Genomic DNA, 24,429 nt, shown 5'->3' on the forward strand with positions numbered 1-24,429 from the left:
ATTGGATTGTATTAAATTAATTCTGTCATCTCTGTACATACAGTCAAGACTGTATATTCAGTATATTCTACTTCTTTGTGGTTTTACTTTTTTTTGGCTTTTGTTCTTGCATTGAAGTGTACAAATGTTGTTGACTTCCATGCGCTTCAAATCCCACTTGACAGTAAATCTTTGGCTGAGTTTCCTGGTGCAGTTCTCAAAGGGAAGCAGTTAAGGACAACAACAAAAAAGATCTGTTTTTTTCCCTGAATTGCAGAACTTATAGCAATTGATTTCATATTTGTTGTGAATTTAAATATCTAGCAGCTTAAAATGCGGCACGCAGTTTTCAGTACTAGTTTGGCAGAATATAACGGAGATGAGCCAGGAGCTGGAAGACTTCATTAATGATTTGGCACCCAAAAAATATAAGCTCAGATCAACCAAATTTATTCAGAACAATTATCAGCTTAATACTGAAAAATGTTGCATTGAAGCAACAGGTGAAAGGGAGTAGAGCATTTGATTATATAGAACCAATTGTTTATTGTGAATAAGAAAAGCTTTTAATATGAAAGTGGGTGGTGAGCAATAGTGAAAAATGTTCATAAAAAGATTAAATTCATATATTGGTTTAAAGTTCAAGAGTTCAGTTACCGTTTACAGATAAGAAATTTATTTTTACTGGCCTTGACTATCTTCAGTGTAACTTGATCTACATTTAAATCAGTGTCAGCACCCACTTCTTATACAATTATCCAAAAAATTGCACTGCTTCTTGCCAACTATTGTTACTCAGCATCAGGCAGCATTTAATTGTGAAATACTGTTTTGCTTTGTTGATATGAGATTGCTTTGTAGTGTGAATCTGTTCTTTCTAACCAAAATATGTTTTTAATGCTGCACATACATAAAATTGAATGCATGATATTACATTCATAATAGAGTATTTTAGATCCTGCATTAAATTCAAATATACATGGCACTAAATTGGATATTCAACTGCTGCTATTAAAATTAATTTAGCTTTTAGTTTTATTTTTGTATTTGTGGTTTTATATTGTTACAGCAAGGTATCCAGTGATTTTTTTAAACTCAAAATTTATATTGAGGCAATTTTCTACATTATATCTATTTCCCTCTGGAGGAGAACCTAAGTTAAGCTCAGAAAAATATATCCCCACGATTACAGTCATGTCAGCACTTCCAATTAATTCATTATTATGAGTTTTATTTCAATATCTCTTAATCCGTCCTCTTTACCAGTTTTAGCTGTAGTTCTTGTATTTTGTCTTGAGTAGCATTCAATATGAACCTTTGATTGTATATCCTGCTTTTGCACATTGAGTAAAAACATGAAAGAGAAAATGGATAAAATTGTTATGATTTAAATTGATCTTCTATAATAGTTTTTTTGTGTGTGTTGCTTACAGGTTGTGACCTTTCTGCATACTGTGCTGTTAGCTGAGAAACTTGAATTCAGAACTGCTTTAATCGTTTGCCCACTTAACACTGTGTTGAATTGGATCAATGAATTTTCAAAATGGCAGGAAGGACTGGATGATGATGAATGCTTGGAGGTATTTTATAATTTTTTAGCTTTCAGCTTCATTTCTATAATATTTTATAGTCTGGTTTATTGCAGGGAATTAAAATGTATTTTTTTCTTTTTTGTATTAACTTGATCATCTTTCAAATGGTCAACTAACAGAGTGAATGCAAATGAGATCATATTTTGAAACTGCTAGAATGATAAAACTTTGATTTAAAAATTAAAATTCTTTTTAAAATATTGCAAAGAGCTTCTGATGTAAATTACCAATATGAATAGTTTGAAGTTCTGGGGAAATTCTCAACGAACTGTTGTCTGCATTAGTTCCTGGTTTTCACTTCTCTTTCCAACATCCCCAGATGAATCATCTACCTGTTTGTTTAATCTGCTCATCTTCTCATCATGTGTGGTTTAGCATCAGGTTCAAACTCTTCCTGCCCTGCTGCAGGTGCTCTTTGCCACTCCCAGTTGGTCTGCATAGGTTTCAGCTTTCGTGCAAATAGACACCTCAGTTTGGCCAATTTTTACATTTGGAAAATAGGCGTTCGGTAACTATTTTACCCTATGAAATTGTACTGGTTATTTAGTTGATGACTGGTATAGTTGGATATAATCACAAACAAGAGAAAATCTGCAGATGCTGGAAATCCAAGCAACACACACAAAATGCTGGAAGAACTCAGCAGGCCAGGCAGCATCTATGGAAAAAAGTACAGTTGGCGTTTCAGGCTCAGACCCTTCAGCAGGACTGGAGAACAAAAGCTGAGGAGCAGATTTAAAAGGTGGGGAAGGGCAGAGGGAAACACTAGGTGAAACCTGAAAGGGGAGGAAAGAAGTAAAGAGCTGGAAAGTTGGTTGGTGAAAGAGACAGGAGGCCATGAAGAAAGAAAAGGGGGAAGGAGGCAGTGGGTGGGCAAGGATATAAGGTGAGGGTGGGGGGAGGCAACAGTTGGATGTAATGTTACTTTTAAACTGTTCATTTAAATTAATTAATGGACATCTCCTGCATAGAATATACAGGATAGAAACAGGCCTTCTGGCCTGAATGGTTTATGTTGTGCTTGTCCTTCATGTTAGTTCATTCTCATTTCGTCCACTGTATATATCAGGCATTCCCCATCTTTATCTGTTTTCTGTAAATTACTTATTTTTTTATGCTGTTTATTTCCTCTTCGAGTAAAAAATCCATTTTTTTAACTACTGAGGGAAGAATTTTTTTAATTTCCCTATTAGTTTTATAAAAAATATGTATGGATTCTTCTATTAGTGAAAGCATTCTCTCTAACAAAGTGAGTGTTTTACAGTTTGCTTAAAATACTGTTATTGACTTGGTAATAGTATATTATTTTGAAAAGCATTGAGTTACCTTTTTGATTGCTCTTGGATGACATATTTTGGTACAATGTAAAGCTTTGGAGATTTATTATTGTTTTTGTTCAGGTTAATTTTTAACGCAATCATAATTTTTTTAATCATAATTCAAAAAGCTTTAGCATCTGGATATTTCAGAGGATGAGGAATGTTTTTTAACAAGGACATTGTTTTTGATAATACACAGGCTGTTTGTTAGATAACCCTCATTTTTATTGAATAAATAAATATCTAATTATGTTTTAGGTTATCATGGGTAATTCAGAAATCCTATGATCAAATCACCATTATATATGTAATCAGTATTTACTATGAATCATTGCTTACTTGATCCATTGGTTTTACCACAGTGCTTACAAAAATTATTGTAATCTTGTGTTTTGTTTGGTACTATGATCCCAAATTAGAGTTTTAAAAGATTTAGTGGACCTTGTACATATCTGAGGCTCCCTGAAGTCAACAGCACAAAGAGATAAGATGGTTAAGAAGGTTAATGAGAGCAGAGAACTGGACAAATTATTAGTGAGCTAGAGCTGGTGTTGTGTAACTCTACCCACCACATCATATTAAAGATATGATTACCTTGGCAGTGGTGCAGTGGAGAGCCATCAGGATGTTGTCTAAAATGCTGCATTTCAGCCAGGAGGATAGACTGAATAGGCTGGATTTGTTTACTTTTGAGCACAGAAAGCTGAGAGATGAACTGATTGAGGTGTTCAGAATTATGATGGGTACAGATAGGATACATAGTGAGCTACTTTACCCCTTACCAGGGGTATCTGACCAAAAGATTTTATGTTATGGTGTGGTGGATTTGGGAGTTTTTTCATCACAATTCTGCAGCACGTGGCAGAGCCAAATGTTCTCTCAGCATTTAGGAAGTGTTCAGATGTTCACTTGAACTGCTCGGCATGCTAGTCATGAGTGCTGGGAAATAGGATTAGTGTAATTAATGCTTGATGGCTCACATGAATGTGGAGGACTTGTTCATGTGTGTGTGGCATTCCATGGAATCTGTGATTCCCATGCATTTCCCTAGTAATAAATAGTTGTATATTTAAAACTCTTAGTGGCTAAGATTACTTTGTTGGGAACATGTGACCTGGCTGAAGAATGTGCAAACATGAATATCACTATAAGGAAATTACATAGCAAATTTCATGAACTATTGGTTTATTGTGGTAAATCGTTATGTCTGCTGTTCAACACAAAACAAATGTAGTTCCCGCTGTCTTGCATGATAGGAAAAGTATTTTTTTCCAAGTTCAAGTTTAATTGTCATTCGACCATACACATGTATACAGCTAAACAAAACAGCGTTCCTTTGGGGCCAAGATCTAAAACACAGTACATGTCACACACAACGCATCCAGTCACAAGGAATAATATTAGCACAACATTTTAATAATATTAGCACAGCCTTTTGAAAAGCTGGGAAATTGCAGTTTTATTCAACACAATTATCAAGGTAATTTGCCATTCTGTATTATTGCTGTATTATTGTTTGTATTATATACTTTTGATTTTGTTTAAAGGTGTCTTTTTTGAATATGTACTTACTACAAAATGTGAATGTTTTAAATCTTGAAACTTCAGGATTTTGACAGATTCAGCAATATACAGTAATTTTATTTTCTGTCTTTAAGGTTAATGAATTAGCGACAGTTAAACGTCCTCAGGAGAGAGCCTACCTTCTTGAAAGATGGGTGGAGGATGGAGGTATAATGATTCTAGGTTATGAAATGTATCGAAATCTTGCACAAGGCAGAAATGTAAAAAGCAGGAAGATGAAAGAAATGTTCCAGAAGACTTTAGTAAACCCTGGTGAGTTTTACTTTGGTTTATTGCTCTTCAGACAAGTTTTGATAGCCTTGTAGTGTTTTGGCTACGTTATCCATATAGCACAGCAACATAAGATGTGGATTAAGCTATTTAATGCTGGAGCCCGGTCCATTCTTCATTTAGATTGTGGTTGGCTTAACTACATATACTTTTTCTCAGTATTCCTGAATATCATTGGTTAACAATCTCCCACTCTCATATTTATAATAAATAACCTTTTATCGGCTGCTATTTGTTGAAGTAAATACTTTACTATGTGTCTATCTAGTTGTAATTTTTAGCTTACTGTGATTAAGCCATCTATGTCCTTAGATGTGCTACTACTATGTCGACTCAGTAGTACATCTTAAGATGTAGTGCCCAAAAATGTGCTCAGTGCTGAAGCTATGGCGTAATAGTGTTTGTGTAACTGCAGTATAAATCATAAATGGTTTTTCAGTCTGTAGATATAATGACCTTGTATTAATATTTATTGTCTGTGCCTATTCTTGAAATTCTAATGATCTGTGTACATAGCTACACCTTCACAACTGCATTTGCTTGTTATGCTATTTAGAACCTTCTATCCTCTAAGCTTGGTCATTCACTACAAAGATGTTTAGACACAAAAAATGGTGATTGTGAGGAAATGTAGACTTGAAACATTTTCCATCAACTGAAATTATTGAATGGTGAGGCAGTTTTAAAGGACCATGTGGTGTCCTATTACTGTTATGATCTAGGGGATTTAATGAAAGTAGCACAAGTTAAAACGCTAAAATGGGTTATTTTATCAACTTAAAATGGCAAGTCCAGTAAACAGTTAATTTTAAATTGCCAATGCAATTGTAGCAGCTTAATATAGTAAAAAAAAACATTTATTGAGACCCACGCTAGATCAGTTTTGGATTAGTCCTTTTATTATGTTGATTGTTTTTAAATACCTTTGCATTATTTGTACAAGTTGAGAGCAGAAACCCTATCAATCCAATCAAAAGCTAAGTCTACTGATTCAGTGCTATTATTAATAACCATCTAGATTTGGGTTTAAGTGCAGATGTAATATTGAAATTGGTCTTAGCAAGCATTCTACAAGCACATTTTATCAATTTGGGGATAATCCTTTTAGCTGCTAATTTGGGAAAATTTCAATGTGATACCCAGTCACGTCATTGATTTCTTGTAACTAGAACTGACTTGCCCCACTCTGTTTAAAAATATGTAACTTGTCACTCTATCTGCAAATGTAATTTTGTTTTCCAAATTATTTAAATTTTAAACTTCCAGCTAGATCAGATGTACTTTATATATACCCAAGTTTTGGTACTTGGATAGACCATAAGATATAGGAGCAGAATTAGGGCATTTGACCCATCGAGACTGCTCCACCATTTCATCATGGCTGATCCATTTCCCTCTCAGTCCAAATCTCTTGCCTTCTTCCTATATCAATTCATTCCCTGACCAATCAAGAATCTATCAATCTCTGCCTTAAGTATGCATATTGACTTCGCCTCCACAGATTCACCAGTCTCTGGCTGAAGAAATTCCTCATCTCCATTCTAAAAGGACACCCCTCTATTTTGGGGCTGTATCCTCTGGTCTTGGCTCTCCCACCACAGGAAACATCCTCTCTACACCCACTCTATCAAGGCCTTTCACCATTCAATAGGTTTCAGTGAGGTTACCCCTCATTCTTCTGAATTGCAGTGAATACAGGTCCCGAGCCGTCAAATGCTCTTCATATGACAAGCTGCTCAAACCTGCGATCATTTCCTGAACCTCCTTGTACCCTCTCCAGTTTCAGTTCATCCTTTCTAAGACAACAGGCCCAAAACTGCTCCGAGTACTCCATGTGAGGCCTCACCAGTGCCTTATAAAGTCTCAACATTACATTCTTGCTTTTATATTCTAGTCTTCTTGAAATGAATGCTAATATTGCATTTGCCTTCCTCACCACAGACTCAACCTGCAAATTAACCTTTAGAGAATCCTGCACAAGGACTCCCAAGTCCCTTTGTACCTCAGATTTTTGTATTTTCTCTCCATTTAGAAGATAGTCAACCCTTTCAATTCTTCTACCAAAGTGCATGACCACACACTTCCCAACACTATTTCATCTTCCATTTCTTTGCCCATTCTCCAAATCTAAGTCTTTCTATATCTTCTCTACTTCCTCAAAACTACCTGCCTCCCCACCTGTCTTCATATCATCTGCAAACTTGGCAACCAAGCAATCATGCATATCACTGATATATAATGTAAAAAGAATCTGTCTTAACACAGACCCCTGTGGAACACCACTAGTCACCAGTAGCCAGCCAGAAAAGGCTCCCTTTATTCCCACTCTTTGCCTCTTGCCAATTAGCCACTGCTTTATCCATGCCAGAATCTTTCCTGTAATACCATTGGCTTGTAGCTTGTTAAGCAGCCCCTTGTGTAGCGCCCTGTCAAAGGCCTTCTGAAAATGCAACATCAATTCATTCTTCATTGTCTTTCCTGCTTGTTATTTCTTCAAAGAATTCCAACAGATTTGTCAGGCAAGATTTTCCCTTGAGGAAACTGTGCTGACTATGGCCTGTTTTATCCTGTGCCTTCAAGTACCCTTAGAACTGATCCTTAATAATCAACTCGCCAACATCTTTCCAACCATTGAGGTCAGACTATCTGGCCTGTAGTTTCCTTTCTTCTGCCTCTCTCCCTTTTTGAAGAGTGGAGTGACAGCTGCAATTTTCCAGTCTTCTGAAAACATTCCAGAATCTAGTGATTCTTGAAAGATCAGTACTAATGCCTCCATGATCTCTTCAGCTACCTCTTTCAGAACTCTGGGGTATACATCACCTGGTCCACATGACTTATCTACCTTCGGACCTTTCAATTTCCTGAGAACCTTCTCTCCAGTTATGGTAACTTCACACACTTCATGACCCTTGACCCCTGGGACTTCCAGTGGTCCAGTATCCACTCTCATCTCTTTTACAATTTATGTATCTGAAGAAACTTTTGGTATCCTCTTCAATGTTATTGGCAAGCTTACTTTCATATTCCATCTTTTCCTTCTCAATTACATTTTCAGTTGGTTTTTTAAAAGCTTACCACTAATTTTTGCTCTATGCCCTCTCTTTGGCTTTTATGTTGGCTTTGATTTCTTTCGTTCACGCGCGGTTAGCATCAGAACTCAATTCCAAACTTTTTGATGGTCTGCAGTCTTAAAGTGCAGTTTAATGGTTGTTCTGCATTCCGAGCATCCTCAAATCAAGTCCTGATCCAGATAAGCTAAATAATTCCCATATTTGTTGCAACGTAGAATACGCAGCCTATCGGCCCAGAGCACGGTGAAACTGTTGCATTCTTGATGTTCTTTCAGACAAGGTTTGAAGCTGAGGTCCGACTTGGTGAGATCTCGGAGCATTGTTTTTAAAGAACAGAGGAAGTAACCATAGTATGCCTATGTTTATCCTTCTGTCAGTATACTACAGCCAATTATCTTGTTGTTATTATTAAAGCATCTTGTGTGCAAGATAGCTGCTGTTGCTCCTCCTACATTCCAGTATACTTTGATTATATAGTGCTTTTAAATGCTTGGAATAAAATGCTTCTGAATGAAAGATATCATATAAATGTCAGTATGTCTTTCACAAGTTTTGATTAAGAAGTTCAAGGCAGTTATGGCATGTATTTTGATGTAATTAAATTTTCAACATATCACCATGAAAATTGCAGATACTGCAACTTTATTTAACCCAAGAATTCCCAACCTGGGGTCTATGGAACCCTTGCTTAATGGTTTTGGACCGTGGCATAAAAAAGGTTGGGAACCCCTGATTTAGTCCATATTTGATGAAACATTTTCACAATGATGCTGTGCACATAAATCATAGTCTTCCTTTCAATTGTACAAGTTGTTTATATTTGCTCATCATACTTATTGAGTTGTAAATTTACCATTAGGTAATAAAAGCATGTTGGCATCTAGTTCTATGTAGAAGTAATAATAATAATAATAATAAGAAAGCCCTTAACTATGAGTGGAGCCATTGGGACGCCGTCATGACGGTGTTTTTTTTAGCAGGCTTACTTATTTTTATGAGGCCGAGTTGCTAGCTCGACGCTCAACCCAGCACGGATGGAAAGCGTGCAAGGGAGCTGGCTGGATTTGAACTTGGGAGCCTTCGCTCCAATGTCCGGCGCTAATGCCACTACGTCACCAACCGGCTACGCAGAAGTAACAGTTTATTGCAATTTGGTATTAGTGAGAACTATGTATTTAATTCATTTTTCTAAAATTTCAAATGTCACTACACCCTTTAAGAAAGGAAGGAAGCAGAGAAAGAAAATTAGAGGCCAGTTAGCCTGACTTCTGTGTTTAGTACAATGTTGGCCAAAGTAAATTGAAAGGAGCTGCTGGTAGGAATGTCAGCAGAGCAGCAATGGCATGCGTTTCTGGGAAAAATGGGGAAGGTGCAGGACATGTGTATGCCAAAAATGAAGAAATACTCAAATAGCAAAATCGTACAACCATGGCTGACAAGGGAAGTCAAAGCTAATGGAAAGACAAAAGAGAGGGCATACAACAAAGTAAAAATTAGTGGGAACGTAAAGGATTGGGAAGTTTTTAAAAACCTACAGACAGCAACTAAAAGAGTCATTAGAAAGGAAAAGATGAAATATGAAAGCAAGCTAACAAATAATATCAAAGCTTTTTCAAGTATGTAAAAAATAAGGTGAGAATGGATAAAGGAACAGTAGAAAATGAGACAGGAGAAATAATAACACAGGACAAGGAGATGACAGGTGAACTAAATGAGTATTTTGCGTCAGCCTTCACTGTGGAAGATACCAGCAGTATGCCAGGTGTTGTAGTGTGTGAAGGAAGAGAAGTGGGGCAGTTACTATTACAAGGGAGAACGTGCCCAAACAGATGAACTACACCCTAGGTTTCTGAAAGAGGTAGCGGTAGAGATTGTGGAGGCCGTAGTAATGATCTTCCAAAAATCATTGGACTTTGACATGGTGCCAGAGGACTGGAAAATTGCAAATGTCACTCCACTCTTTTAAGAAAGGGGGAAGGCAGCGGAAAGGAAATTATAGACCAGTTAGCTTAACCTCAGTGCTTGGGAAGATATTAGAGTCAGTTGTTAAGGACGAAGTGATGGAGTACTTGGTGACACACGATAAGATAGGGCAAAGTCAGCATGCTTTCCTTTAGGGAAAATCCGCATGACAGACTTGTTAGAATTCTTTGAGGAGATTACAAGTAGGATAGATAAAGAGGATGCAGTGGATGTTGTATATTTGGACTTTCTGACGGCCTTTGACAAAGTGCCATGCTTGTGGTTGCTTAACAAGTTAAGAGCCCATGGTATTACAGGAAAGTTACTAACGTGGTTAGAGCATTGGCTGTTTGGAAGAAAGCAGCGAGTGGGAATAAAAGGATCCTTATCTGGTTGACTGCCAGTGACTAGTGGTGTTCCTCAGGGGTCGGTGTTGGGACCACTTCTTTTTATGCTGTATATCAATGATTTAGATGATGGAATAGATGGCTTTGTTGCCAAGTTTGCAGATGATACAAAGATTGGTGGAGGGGCAGTTGGGTTGAGTAAACAGGTGGGATGCAGAAGGATGGATTAGGAGAATGGACAAGAAAGTGTGCAAATGAATTAATATGTTGAAAAATATGTGATCATGCGCTTCGGTAGTAGAAATAAATGTACGGACTATTTTCCAAACGGAGAAAATTCAAAAATCTGAGATGCAAAGGGACTTGGAGTCCTTGTGCAGAACACCTCAAAGGTTGACTTGCAGGTTGAGTCAGTGGTGAGGAAGGCAACTGTAATGTTAGCTTTAATTTCAAGAGGTCTAGAATACAAGAGGAAGGACGTGATGCTGAGACTTTATAAGGCATTGGTGAGGCCTCACCTTGAGTATTGTGAACAGTTTTGGGCCTCTCATCTAAGAAAAGATGTGCTGGCATTGACAGGATCCAGAGGAGGTTCACAAGGATGATTCCAGGAATGAAAGGGTTATCATACGAGGAACGTTTGATGGCACTGGGTCTGTACTTGCTGGAATTTAGAAGGATGAGGGGGGATCTCATTGAAACCTTTTGAATATTGAAAGGCCTAGACAGAGTATATGTGGAAAGGATGTCTCCCATGGTGGGAGAGTCTAGGACAGGAGGGCACAGCCTCAGGATGGAGGGCATCCATTCAAAACAGAGATGTGGAGAATTATCTTTAGCCAAAGGGTGGTGAATTTGTGGAATTCATGCAGCTGTGGAGGCCAGATCGTTGGGTGTATTTGAGGCAGAAATTGATAGATTCTTGATAGGACATGACATCAAAGGTTATGGAGAGAAGGCTAGGAAATGGGGTTGAGGAGGAGGAAAAAAAAAAGGATCAACCATGATTGAATGGTGGACCAGACTCGATGGGCCAAATGGCCTACTTTTACTCCTATGTTTTGTGGTCTTAGTATTAATGATTTTGGGTACTTCGAGGCACATTATAAAATAAGCCAACGTCAGCTGGTTTTCTCAAAGGGAAATCTTGCTTGATAAAATCTGTTGGAATTCTTTGAGGGAATAACAGTAGGATAGGCTAAGGAGAGTCGATGGATGTTGTTTATTTGGATTTTCAAAAAGTCTTTGACAAGGTGCTGTACCTGAGTCTGCTGAACAAAATAAGAGCTCATGGTATTATGGGAAAGGTACTAGACTGACAGAAGATTGGCTGTCTGACTGACAGGGGACAAAGAGTGGGAATAAAGGACCCTTTTCTGGTTGGCTACCAGTGACTAGTGCTTTTCCAGAGATGTTGGTGTTAGGGCCGCTTCTTTTCACATTGTATGTCAATGGTTTGGATGAAGGAGTTGATGGCTTTATGGGCAAGTTTGTGGAGGATGTGAAGATGGGGGAAGGGCAGGAGGCATTGAGGAGGTAGGGAGTCTGCAGAAGGATTTAGGCAGATTGGAGGAATGGGCAAAGAAGTGACAGATGGAATGTAGTATAGGGAGTGTATGGTTGTGTACTTTGGCAGGGAGAATAAAGGCATGGTCTATTTAGTAGATGGAGAGAAAATTCAAAAATCAGAGGTGCAAAGGGACCTGGGAGTCCTCATGTGGGATTCCATAAAGGTTAAATTGCAGGTTGAGTCGGTGGTAAGGAAGGCAAATGCAGTGTTAGCATTCATTTTAAGAAGCCTAGAATGCAAAGGCAAGGATGTAATGCTGAGGCTTTATAAGGTATTGAGCAGACTATAATTGAGGTATTGTGAGCAGTTTTGGGCCCTTTATCTAAGGAAGGATGTACTGGCATTGGAGAGAGTCCAGAGTAGGTACACGAGAATAATTGAAAAGGTTAATATGTGAGGAGTGTTTGATGGCTCTGGGCCGATGCTGGCTGGAATTTAGAAGAATGAGGAAGAGGATCTCATTGAAACCTATTTAATATTGAAAAGTAGAGTGGACGTGGACATGATGTTTTCTATAGTGGGGGAATCTTGGACCAGCGGGTACAGCCCCCGAATTGAAGGACATCCATTTAGAACAGAGATGAGGAAAATTTTCCTTAGCCAGAGGGTGGTGAATCTGTGTAATTCTTCACCACAAGCTGCTGTGCAGGCCAAGTCATTGGGCAATTTGAGGCAGAGGTTGATAGGTTCTTGATTAATCAGTGTCAAAAGTTACAGGGAGAAGGCAGGAGAGCAGGGTTGAGAGGGATAATAAATCAGCCATGCTGGAATAGCGGAGCAGACTTGGGGGGGCAAAATGGCCTAATTCTACTCAGGTCTTATGATCTACTAATTGTTCATTCTACACTTATGCCATGATATTTTGTTTTCACTTCTAAAATTTGATATTTATGATTGTTTTATGCAGTTAGTTTTTTGGTCTTCGATGCAGGAGAGTAGGTTAAGAATTTGCAATACATATCACCTTATTTTCTAAGTTTTGTGAAGCAGAATTTCTTAGCTGCACGTCAGTGATCCAATTGTTCTGACCTCATTAACAGTTCTTGGAAAATGAAAATATTGACGAAACAAACTATTTGCAGCACCAGAGAAAATACCATGATAAATACTTCAAAAAAAAAAATATTGAAAATGTTGTTCAACTTTGCCGGTGGCTGTAGCAGGGAAGGGTGTTAACATCAATTTATAATTGTAAATGGTTGCCAGATTGCAGTAACTTTGGTAATGACCTTCATCTCCAGAAAGTTGAAAAGTCAGCTGATTCTTATCTTGCAGTTTTGACTTTTTTCAAAAAAAGCCTACTTATTTCCCCCCAAAAAAACTTTTTGAACTCTTAAAGGTAATTGGTCTTTTTAAACTTGATTGCTGTGATTGCTTTTCTCTGTGCACTGACCATGTTGTATTTTAGATAAAGGACTTTCTTGATTGAACAATAGATTTTAATTTTATTTTGCTTTCCCTCCCCATCCTTGTTATTCATCAAAATATGTTTGTGTATATTTCTCATTAACTATCGCTATAGAACTAGTTATGTTTAGAATATTTGAGTTGCTCTGTGGATGTTATACATGAAATTTATCAAGAGAATGCAAAATGTAGTACTCCCTCCCAGCTTCCTATGCCCACCGCAGACCATGGTAGCTTAACATTATTTGAGGACAGCTAATGTTTTGTTACTTAATAAAGGCAGCAGAGATAGCTGCATACTTCCATCAGTTGAGGCCCTCCATTGGTTGGGTTTGATTATGTTACGATCCAGCTGTCTGCATGATGTGCAAGCCAGGGCAATACAATATGGAGAGCTAGATGTTGCCCATGTAGTAGGCTCCCCCTCCCCTGATGGATCCAAAGGAACAACAGAGATCAACACAGCTTAGCACCAGCATTGTCCAGGAGTTGCCAATCATTGCAAACTCAATATAGGACTGCCTTAGGAACTGGAAATTCCTCAGGGTGTGTACTCCCTAAGCCTTCCACATGAGTGGGTTTGGCCACAAGGCAGTGGAGATTTAAGGTTAGAGTTTTCCTTCCAGATGAGTTGCCAACCACGGCTGATGAGCCCCATCTGCCCAAAGCAACCGGTTTTAAGGGGCGAGTAACCCGCGTTTGCCCCTTCTGCCGTCAATAGAAATGGTACCACTGGGCTTAGTAGCTATGCCACACATGAAGGCCAGGAGCTGGACATGGTTGTCAGAGGCTATATGAGATGCACGCCATTGGGAGCATTTAGTAGATAGTGTGAGCTTATCCTCACTAGCTTAAGGAACTACTTCAGTGATGGGGAAATAATTAGAGAAACTACCAAAGAATAAGCAGTGGCTGATTGAGGATGGTCAGTATGTCTTTGTACAAGCAGGGATTCCTACCTCACGAATTACATTAGATTGTGGCATTTAATGGGTTTTCATCTCGTAGCTAGTCCAGAAGGTTAAAGCACATGGGAACAAGTTGAGCTGACTAATTGGATCCAGAATTAATTCGAAAGACAGGGTAGTAGTAAAGGATGCTTTTCTGATCTGAAGACTAACCAGCAGTGTTCTGCTACGCTTGGTACTTGGACTGTTATAGCTTGTGATATGTATTAACAACAATGGTTGTGAATGTAGGAGATGTGATGAGTAAGTTTGCAAATGACACCAAAGTAGTTGTTGGTGTGGATAATGAGGAATGATGTCCATGGCTACATCAGGATAAAGGAGCACAAAATACTCTGCAGATGCTGGGGTCAAAGCAACTCTCACAACACGCTGGAGGAACTCAGCAGGTCGGGCAGCATCCCTGGAAGCGATCAGTCAACGTTTCAGGCCGGAACCCTTTGTCAGGACTGAAGAGGGAAGGGGCAGAGGCCGGATAAAGAAGGTGAAGGGAGGGTGGGAAGGAGAAGGCTGGTAGGTTCCGGGTGAAAAACCAGTAAGGGGAAAGATAAAGGGGTGGGGGAGGGGAAGCAGGGAGGTGATAGGCAGGAAAGGTGAAGCAGGAATAGGGGAAAACACAATGGGTAGTAGAAGGAGGTGGGACCATGAGGGATGCAGCTGGGGGAGGGGGCAGAGTGAAATAGGGATAGGGGAAGGGAGGGGGAGGGAATTACCGGTAGTTGGAGAATTCTATGTTCAGACAGACTGTGGCCAAGACATCAACCGTCTCAACTTCACCACTCCTCTCTCCTGTTCCAACCTCACTCGCTATGAACACACTGCCCTCCACTCTCCTCGCACTAATCCCAAACTCACCATCAAACCCGCAAACAAAGGTGGTGCCGTAGTAGTCTGGCGGACGGACCTCTACCTCACTGAGGCCAAACGGCAGCTCTCTGACACTTCCTCTTAATTACCCCTGGAACAGGACCCCACCAAAAAACATCAAGCCATTGTCTCCCGTACCATCACCGTCCTTATCAACTCGAGAGACCTTCCATCCTCAGCCGCTAAACTCGTAATTCCCACACCCCGTACCGCTTGGTTTTACCTTCTCCCCAAGATCCACAAGCCTTACTGTCCCGGTAGACCCATAGTTTCTGCCTGCTGCTGTCCCACTGAACTTGTATCTGCCTACCTGGACTCCATTTTGTCACCCATAGTTCAGTCCCTCCCCAATTACGTCCGGGATACATCCCATGCCCTCCACCTCTTCAGTAACTTCCAGTTCCCCGGTCCTGACCGCTTCATTTTCACTATGGATGTCCAGTCCTTATACACCTCCATTCTTCATCAAGATGGCCTCAAAGCCCTCCACTACTTTCTGGAACAATAGACCTCACCAGTTCCCCACCACCACTACCCTCCTCCGGTTGGTGGAATTGGTACTCACACTTAACTTCTTTTTTGGCTCTTCCCACTTTCTTCAGACCAAGGGTGTAACTATGGGCACTCACATGGGCCCCAGCTATGCCTGCTTCTTCGTTGGCTATGTGTAACAGTCTGTGCTCCAAACCTATTCTGGTACTGCTCCCCAACTTTTCCTTTGCTACATTGACGACTACATTGGTGCTGCTTCCTGCACCCATGCTGAGCTCGTCAATTTCATCGACTTTACTTCAAACTTCCACCCATTCCTCAAATTCTCTTGGTCTATCACGGACACTTCTCTCCCCTTTCTCGATCTCTCGGTCTCCATCTCTGGAGACAGACTGTCCACTGACATCATCTACAAGCCCACTGACTCTCATAACTACCTCGACTATACCTCTTACCACCCTGCCACATGCAAAATGCCATTCCCTATTCCCAGTTCCTCCGTCTCCGCTGCATCTGCTCCCCGGATGAGGCTTTCTGTTCCAGGACACCTCAAATGTCCTCTTTCTTTAAGGATCGTGGTTTCCCTTCTGCCATCATCAATGATGCCCTCACCTGCATCTCCTCCATTTCCCACACTTCGGCCCTCACCCCATCCTCCCGCCACCGCAACAGGGACAGAGTTCCCCTTGTCCTCACCTACCACCCCTCCAGCCTTCGGATCCAGCACATTATCCTCCACAACTTCTGCCACCTTCAACAGGACCCCACCACTAAGCACATCTTTCCCCCTCCACCCCCTCTGCTTTCCGCAGGGATTGGTCCCTCCGTGACTCCCTGATCCACACGTCCCTCCCCACAGATCTCCCACCCGGCACTTATCCCTGTAAGCATAAGTGCTACACTTGCCCCTACACCTCCTCTCTTGCCACCATTCAGGGCCCCAAACAGTCCTTCCAGGTGAGGCAACACTTCACTTGTGAGTCTGTTGGAGTCATCTATTGCATCTGGTGCGGCCTCCTCTACATCAGTGAAACCGGACGCAGATTGGGGAACCGCTTCGTTGAGCACCTCCACTCCATCGGCCACAACAGACAGGATCTCCCGGTTGCCACCCACTTCAACTCTGCTTCACATTGCCATTCGGATATGTCCATATATGGCCTCCCCTACTGCCATTATGAGGCTAAGCTCAGGTTGGAGGAGCAACACCTCATATACCGTCTAGGTAGTCTCCAGCCCCTTGGTATGAATATAGAATTCCACAACTTCTGGCAGTTCCCTCCCTCTCCCTTCCCCTATCCCTATTTTACTCTGCCCCCTCCCCCAGCTGCCTTTCACTTCCCTCATGGTTCCGCCTCCTTCTAATACCTATTGTACTTTCCCCTATTCCTTCTTCACCTTTCCTGCCTATCACCTCCCTGCTTCCCTCCCCCACCCCTTTATCTTTCCCCTTACTGGTTTTTCACCTGGAACCTACCAGCCTTCTCCTTCCCACCCTCCCCCCACCTTCTTTATAGGGCCTCTGCCCCTTCCCTCTACAGTCCTGAGGAAGGGTTCTGACCCGAAACATTGACTGATCGTTTCTTCGGATGCTGCCCGACCTGCTGAGCTCCTCCAGCGTGTTGTGACTGTTGCTCAGGATAAAGGAGGGATGATGGACAGGTGGAAGCAGATGGGGGAGAGTGATGAACTTGTCTGATGAAGATGGGACAGATGGAAAGGCAGACGGAGAGAAACCCTGAGTGAACTGATGGGAATGGGAAAGGAACATGGAGAGTGGGTTACCATAAAATTGGAAAATTCTATCTTCATACCATTGGGTTGCAAGCAATCAAAGAGGAATATGAAGGTTCTTGTTTGCACTTGACTCACCACAGCAGAGTAAGAGGCTGAGGAAGCATACTGTAGATCAGAGTGGGAATCTGAAGGGGAGTTGAAATTGGATGAAAATCAAAAAGCTTGAAGATTCAAAGTACATTTATTATTAAAGTATGTATGCAGTTTACAACCCTAAGATTCGTCCTCCCGCAAAGAGCCACAAAACAAACACCAGGGAACCCGTTCAAGTAAAACGTCAAACACCCAACGTGTAAAGAAAAGAACAAATTGAGCAAACGGCAAAAACGGGTGAAAAATACAGAATATAAAACATCAGACTACAAAGTCATTGAAAAAGTCTAGGAATGTTCAGTTCAGTTCAATTTAGCGTTGATTGCAGACCATAGAGCCAGTCCACCCCAATCAAAATCACACAAAAATAACAATAAAAAAGGAGAAACCACAAACACACATACTGCAACATGAACTACAGAGTCCAATCCACAAACCATGTTGATTAATCCTTATCTGAGACCCAGGACCCCCTGGCAGCATTGAGAGGGAGAGAGAGAGAGACCAGTCAAGCGCAGGCAGATGGCACTGAACGCCTGTTTGCCTTCTGCTCTCGTTCTCATTAATTTCAATCTTGCCTGATACTTTAATCGGCAAGAAATGAAGTCAATCATAGGCTCGTGTCCCATCTCCAGGCTTCTTGGCTTCCAGGCTGCACACACAGCTCCAAACCTCATCAAACTCCCTTGGAGACAGCGAAGCACCAGTTATATTTTGTGACTTTAAGATATTAAAATAATTCAAATGAAGATACGGGAGTTCGAAATGCAGGGCTAACCTTAGTGTTTAAGCAAGGGGCTTATTTATCACTTGGTAGAGTAACATACGCATTTCACATACAGATTTCCCCCGCCATCCAAAGGTAGAGCGTCCCTGCAAAACGGTTCATAAGCCGAAATGTCGTAAAGGGTAGAAGCAATTACCATTTATTTATATGGGAAAAATGTGTGAGCGTTTGCAGACCCAAAAATAACCTACCAAATCGTGCCAAATAACACATAAAACCTAAAATAACAGTAACATATAGTAAAAGCAGGAATGATATGATAAATACACAGCCTATATAAAGTAGAAATACTTTTCTACAATTAATGTCGCACTGTTCTCTGTAGCGAAAATCTCACGCAAGCGCTGTTGGCAAAAACACGGCGCAAGCGCTCTCCAGTAAGTTTTAAGCTATGAAGCTGCCAAATCATACCAAATAACACATAAAAATACACAGCCGATATAAAGTAGTAATAATGTATGTACAGTGTAGTATCACTTACCAGAATCGGGAAGACAGTGCAGAGCACATTGATGATGGTGTGTTAGGCTGAGTCGTTGGAGGTTGAGGTTGTGCATTGGTCCCCACCCTCTGGGCCGCTGACCGATACATTGCTGCGAAGCATGCAGGAGTCCAGCGGTAGCCGGGACACACCCAGCACATCTTTAAGAAAAAAAGCCATAATAAACAAGCTAATTGATTAGGTGCCGCCCGGCACCTAATTAATTAGCTTGTTTATTTCGACTTTTTTCTTAAAGATGTGCTGGGTGCGTCCCGGCTACCGCTGCATTCTCCGAGGCTCAGGGGTCGAAGTGGTTTGTTTCCATCAGGGCAGGCAGGTCATCTTCTGTGTCTGCCTCGATGTCGAAGGTTGAGGTTTGTTGTCTGCTGTGGCTGATGTGGAAGGCTTGCTTGACTGCTAGCCTCGTGCATTTTTCTATCATACAGTTCTTTGTAAGCACTCAAACCATCCTGCAAATATGCCGTAAACCGACGTACTCTTTCAAAATTAAAGTTGTACTTTATCATTGCAGCAAAAATCTCACGCAGTTGCTTCACGTTCAGTTCCTGGACGACTTCACTTTCAGTCCGTTGGCTACTACATTCGGTTTTGATTGTTATCCTTTCCTCTTCCAATTGCATCAGTTCTTCATCTATCAGTTCTTGGTCATGGGATGCCAAAACCTCTTCAACATCATCTTTGTCAACTTCCACAAGCCAAACTCACCTTGTCCTCACTTCGTTCACCATGATTGAAACGCTTAATCATGTCTAGTTTTACGCTAAGTGTAACACCCTTAGGAGCTCTTTTAGGCTTTTCAGATACCGTGGAACTCATCTTGCTAACGGCTGCTCACAGGGACGTGTTTAAGCAGTGCCGGCTAGAATGCCGTTCTAAATCTGGGGGGGGGGGGGGAGCAGCTGCTCGGGGCGTGCGCTGATTCTTATCGCACGTTGCCTTTTCTCGTAACAGTGAAAACACCTTCTGTTACCGAAAACAGGGAACTAATGTGGGTCTTTCGTAACAGTGAGGTTTCGTAAATTGAACGTTCGAAAAGCAGGGGACACCTGTATTTGTACATGTAACCTGTAATGAATTATTTAAAGGAACAAGAATGCAAATTAAATAAATAAACGCGCACGCGTGTACGCACAGATACACACTCACTCACAGACACACACTCACTCACTCAAATGTTGTTGAAATATTAAATACACAACACTCCTCCCTGCTTAGCAATAAACTCTGCTCAATATATCTCAACTATATATGCAGCATATTATATAATGCAACTACTATGTATAGACATCCACAGCATACTACATTTTAAATTGTCCTATTCAGGCTGAAAAACTTCATCATTGCGGAGGCTGCCAAACTTTTGTGAGGTAACGTCTTACAGAGTCATAGAAAAGTACAGCACAGAAACCCTTCAGCCCGTCTAGTCCATGCTGAACCATTAAAACTGCCTACTGCATCATCCTGTACTGGGAATATAGCCCTCGATACCCTTACCGTCCGTGTACCTATCCAGACTTCTCTTAAACTTTGTAATTGGGCTTGCATGGGCCACTATAACAGGCACCTCGTTCCACACTCTCACAACCCTCTGAGTGAAGAAGTTTCCCCTCAGATTTCCCTTCAACTTTTCACTTTTCACCTTTCACCCTTAACCCATGACCTTTAGTTGTCATCCCACCCAGCCTCAGTGGAAAAGCCTGCTTTCATTTATTTACCCTATGTATACCCCTCGTAATTTTGTATACCTCTATCAAATCTCCACTCAGTCTTCTACATTCCAAGGAAAAAAGTCCTAATCTATTCAGTCTTTCCTCAATTCAGGTACTCCAGTCCCGGCAATATCCTTGTAAATTTTCTCTATACTCTTTCAACCTAATTTATATCTTTCCTGTGGGTAAGTGACCAAAACTGCACACAATACTCCAGACTTGGCCTTACCAACATCTTGTACTACTACAACATAGCATCCTATCTCCTGTACTCAATACTTTGATTAATGAAGGCCAATGTGCCAAAAGCTTTCTTTATGACCCTATACACCTGTGGCACCACTTTTGAGACAGACACTGGTAGTTGAAAGGACCTCTGACTTTTTCCCTGCAGCTGTAGGAGATGCAACACATCCCTTCACCTGATCCCTCGATCAGGGACTTAAACCTCTCTGCTAAATGAGGCCAAGATTAAATGCATGTAAAAATTATAAACGGCATAGATGGTTAAGTAGTCAGACTCTTTTTCAAATGGAGAACTTAGGCTGGAAAATAGTGCATTTTCCATACTAAAGAAATTTATGGTTTCTTGGTAATTGAAGAACAATTGATCTGATGTCCACTTTTGAGAAATTTCTGGAGTATATTATAAATTCTTGATTTTCAAAAAAAAACAGCTGAAGCTACAAATCTGAAATACAAGCAGAAATGCTGAGAATTCTCAGCAGAATAAGCAACATCTGTACAGAGAGAAAGAGTTAATGTTACAGTTTGGCCTTTGGTCAAGTATCAGTTAATTCATTATCATTATCAAAGTGCATATGTTATCATATACTACCTTGATTTTTTTTCCCCAAACATTTACAGGAAAATAAAAAAAGATAGAATTTATGAAAAACTAGATAAGGATTGAAAATCAATATGCTGCAAATTGTGCAAATATAAAAAATACATAAGTTGAGCAATCTAGGACTTTTATTCATTGGATTGTATGATAATGATGGGTGATATCACAGAGGTGCATAAAATCATGAGGGGCATAGGCAGTGTGAATGCATAGTCTTTTTACACATGGTTGAAGAACCAGCGACTAGAGGGCATGGGTTTAAAGTGTGTGGAGAGAGATTCAGTTGGAAACTGAGGGATACCTTTTTCCACCCAGAGGGCAGTCCGTGTATGAAGTGAGCTGCCAGAGGAAGTGGTTGAAGCAGGTACATTAAACAATATTTAAAAATCACTTTGACGGTTACATGGATGGGAGCTGTTTAGAGGGATGTGGGTCAAATATAGGCAAGTAGGACTATCTTAGATGGGCATCTTGGTCAGCATGGACTGAATAGTTGAAGGGGCCACTACTGTGCTGTATGACTGTGACTGTGAATTGAGCTACAGCTGAGCAAAACCACAATCAATCCAAACTGGGAATATGGTGAGCAATTCTGGATACTGCACTGGATTTATGGTTCTTTTGAGGGTGCAATATGTGTTTTCCAGAAATGTATTAGATTTCAAAAAAAAAAAAGAATTGTGTATGACTGGACATGGTAAATATGTGCTTTCTGAGACATAAACAACTGGATGACTCGATTAGTTTTCAATATAATAACAGGAGATACATGGTTTAAAAATAAACTTTTATGCTGGAGCAAAAATCAAACTTCTTGAGGAACTCAGTGGATTGAATTTACAATTTATTTAGATCTTACATCCATCCCACAACGAGGGAGTAAAAATCTTTGCATTGTGACTCCATTGCAATGTAGAGACTTGTGAATTTAAAAGTCTAATGGCTTGTAGAAAGAAGCTGTCCTGTAACCTGTTGGTCCTGGCTTTAGCACTGCAGTAGTGTTTGCCAGATGAAAGCAGCTGAAACAGTTTATGTTTGGGGTGACTGGTGTCGCCAATGATCTTCCAGGCCTTCTTTCTGTACCTGCTGCTGGAAATGTCTCAATGGAGGGAAGTTAACTTCCACAGATGCACTGGGCTGTCTGTACCACACTCTGCAGTGCCCAGCGATCAAAGTTGGCACAGTTCCTATACCAGGTAGTGATACAGCCAGTCATTATGCTCTCAATGATGCCCCTGAAGAATTTGGGGGCCCATGCCAAGCTACTTCAAACCCTTGAGGTAGAAGAGATGCTGTTATGCTTTTTTCCTCGCCACAAAGCCAGTGTGTACAGACCAGCTGGGATCATCGGTGATGTGTATACTGAGAAACTTGAAACTACTCCTCCTCTCAACTGCAGAGCCATTGATGTTGATTGGGCCGAGCATGTCTCAGTTCATCATGTAATCCACAATCACCTCTTTTGATTTTTCGACATTGAGGGAGAGGTTGTTATCTTGGCAGCACTGTGTCTGGGTGTCAACCTATCCTCTGTAGGCTGTCTCATTACAGCTAGAAATAAGGCCAATCAAAGTCGTGTCAGCAGATCAGCAGATTGGAAATGTGGCAGTACAGTTGTGCGTGTAAAGGGAGTAGAGAAGGGGACTCAGGACACAATCTTTGGAGGCATCTGTGTCAAGGGGCAGAGGTTAGGGAACCTGTCCTTGCCTCCTGTTGATGATTCAATAGGAAGTCTAGCAACCAGTTGCACAAGGTGGGGTGCAGGCCAAGGTATCTGAGCTTCCTGTCGTCTGGAGGGAATTACGGTGCTAAATGCTGAACTGTAGTCCAGGAACAGCATTCCAATGTGTGCATCCTCTTCTCCAGGTGAGTGAGGACGGTGTGTAGTGCTATGGCATCATCGGTAGACCAGTTCCGTTGGTAGGTGAATTGTAGGAGGTCCAGTGTGGGTGGTAGCATGCTGCAGATGTGGTCTTTAACCAGCCTCTCAAGCCATTTGCTTATAATTGAGGTGAGAGTGAGAGGGTGCCAATTGTTCAGGTACGCTACTTTGGTTTCCAAGGTCAGCATCTCAGGGAAAAGAATTATCAGTGTTCAGGCTGAGACCCTGCATTATTCATCCCCCCCCCCCCTCCACCACCACCACAGTGCTGCTTAACCTACTGAGTTCCTTCAGCAGTTTGTTTCTTTTTCCTTTGCTGTGGATTGCAGCATCTGCAGTTACTTGTGCTTCATATAATGGTTGAGGAGTCTAGAACTGGGAGACAATTGAAGTTTAAGTGCACATTCTTTAAGCAGTTTATGTTAAAATACTTGAACATGCAGCTTAGAGTTCTTCCTTAAAAGTCATTTATTACATTGTAGCTTGTTTTAATCTATCTTAGGGTTTCCCAATCCTTTTATGCCATAGACCAAAACCATTAAGCAAGGGGTCCATGGACCCCGGGTTGGGAACCCCTGATCTAAATCATTTGGAAATTATGGAGCACAGGAAACGTGCAATTAAGGCAAACTTAGCCTCATTGAGTGATGCACTGTGCTTGAGGTGAAGCTAGTGCAGAATGGGCAATTACAGTTGTGTGTTTTTGAAGTTTTTAAATTAATGACTACCATAATTTACAGCTAATGAAAAGTGATATTTTATAGATTGAAGGTTCCTAATTGAATACATTGTCTGTACAAAGTTATGAAATATGAGCTGGGATGTTAATCTGGTTTAAATGGTCTGCCTTGTTGGTGGTGATGCTAATTTTCCTTGGGATCTGTCATATTTTTCCTTGGCCCCAATCCCTCTTCCACCCCTCTTTGTCCATTTAAATACTCTTTTACAACACCTGCAGAGGTAGCAACACAGATGTGGAAGGTGATTCCAAAACCTAGCACTAATTCTCTTCTGTTTTTTTGACTCTAGCAAGCGTTGTTTTGGGTAGGATCTGATCTCCTTCAGCTAATATATTGGCAATGCTGTAATTGAATAAATTGAAGCATTAGCATCATTCATCATAAGAAACATTTAATAAAATACAATTCAAATCATTTTCATAATCTAGTGTTTAAAATGTGTTTTATTTTTGATTTCTGGGTTATAATGCAATTGGAATATTCATTTCTATTATCTAGAATGGGTCAGGAGAGAATGTGGTGGAGGAAGACATTGCACCCCACAAAGCACATGTTGATGCTAAGTAACTGGGAAACATCAAATGGCATTCATTGCAGATGAGAAGTATTTAGTGTAATTTCTTCTATGAATCGTAGGACAATTC

At 40.8% G+C, this 24,429-nt stretch overlaps 1 protein-coding gene across 6 annotated transcripts in view; it reads left to right on the forward strand.

Annotated features, from left to right (window-relative positions):
* Nucleotides 1-24,429, forward strand: part of atrx (ATRX chromatin remodeler) — a 202,025-nt gene that overhangs the window by 97,983 nt on the left and 79,613 nt on the right. For all 6 annotated transcript variants that reach the window (XM_072270906.1, XM_072270902.1, XM_072270901.1 and 3 more), the window contains 2 exons: nucleotides 1,413-1,559; nucleotides 4,549-4,726. In XM_072270906.1, the coding sequence (XP_072127007.1) occupies nucleotides 1,413-1,559; nucleotides 4,549-4,726 (325 nt within the window). The remainder of the gene's footprint in view (nucleotides 1-1,412; nucleotides 1,560-4,548; nucleotides 4,727-24,429) is intronic.

This window comes from Mobula birostris, chromosome 10 (assembly GCF_030028105.1).
Source record: "Mobula birostris isolate sMobBir1 chromosome 10, sMobBir1.hap1, whole genome shotgun sequence".
Lineage (NCBI taxonomy): Eukaryota > Metazoa > Chordata > Chondrichthyes > Myliobatiformes > Myliobatidae > Mobula > Mobula birostris.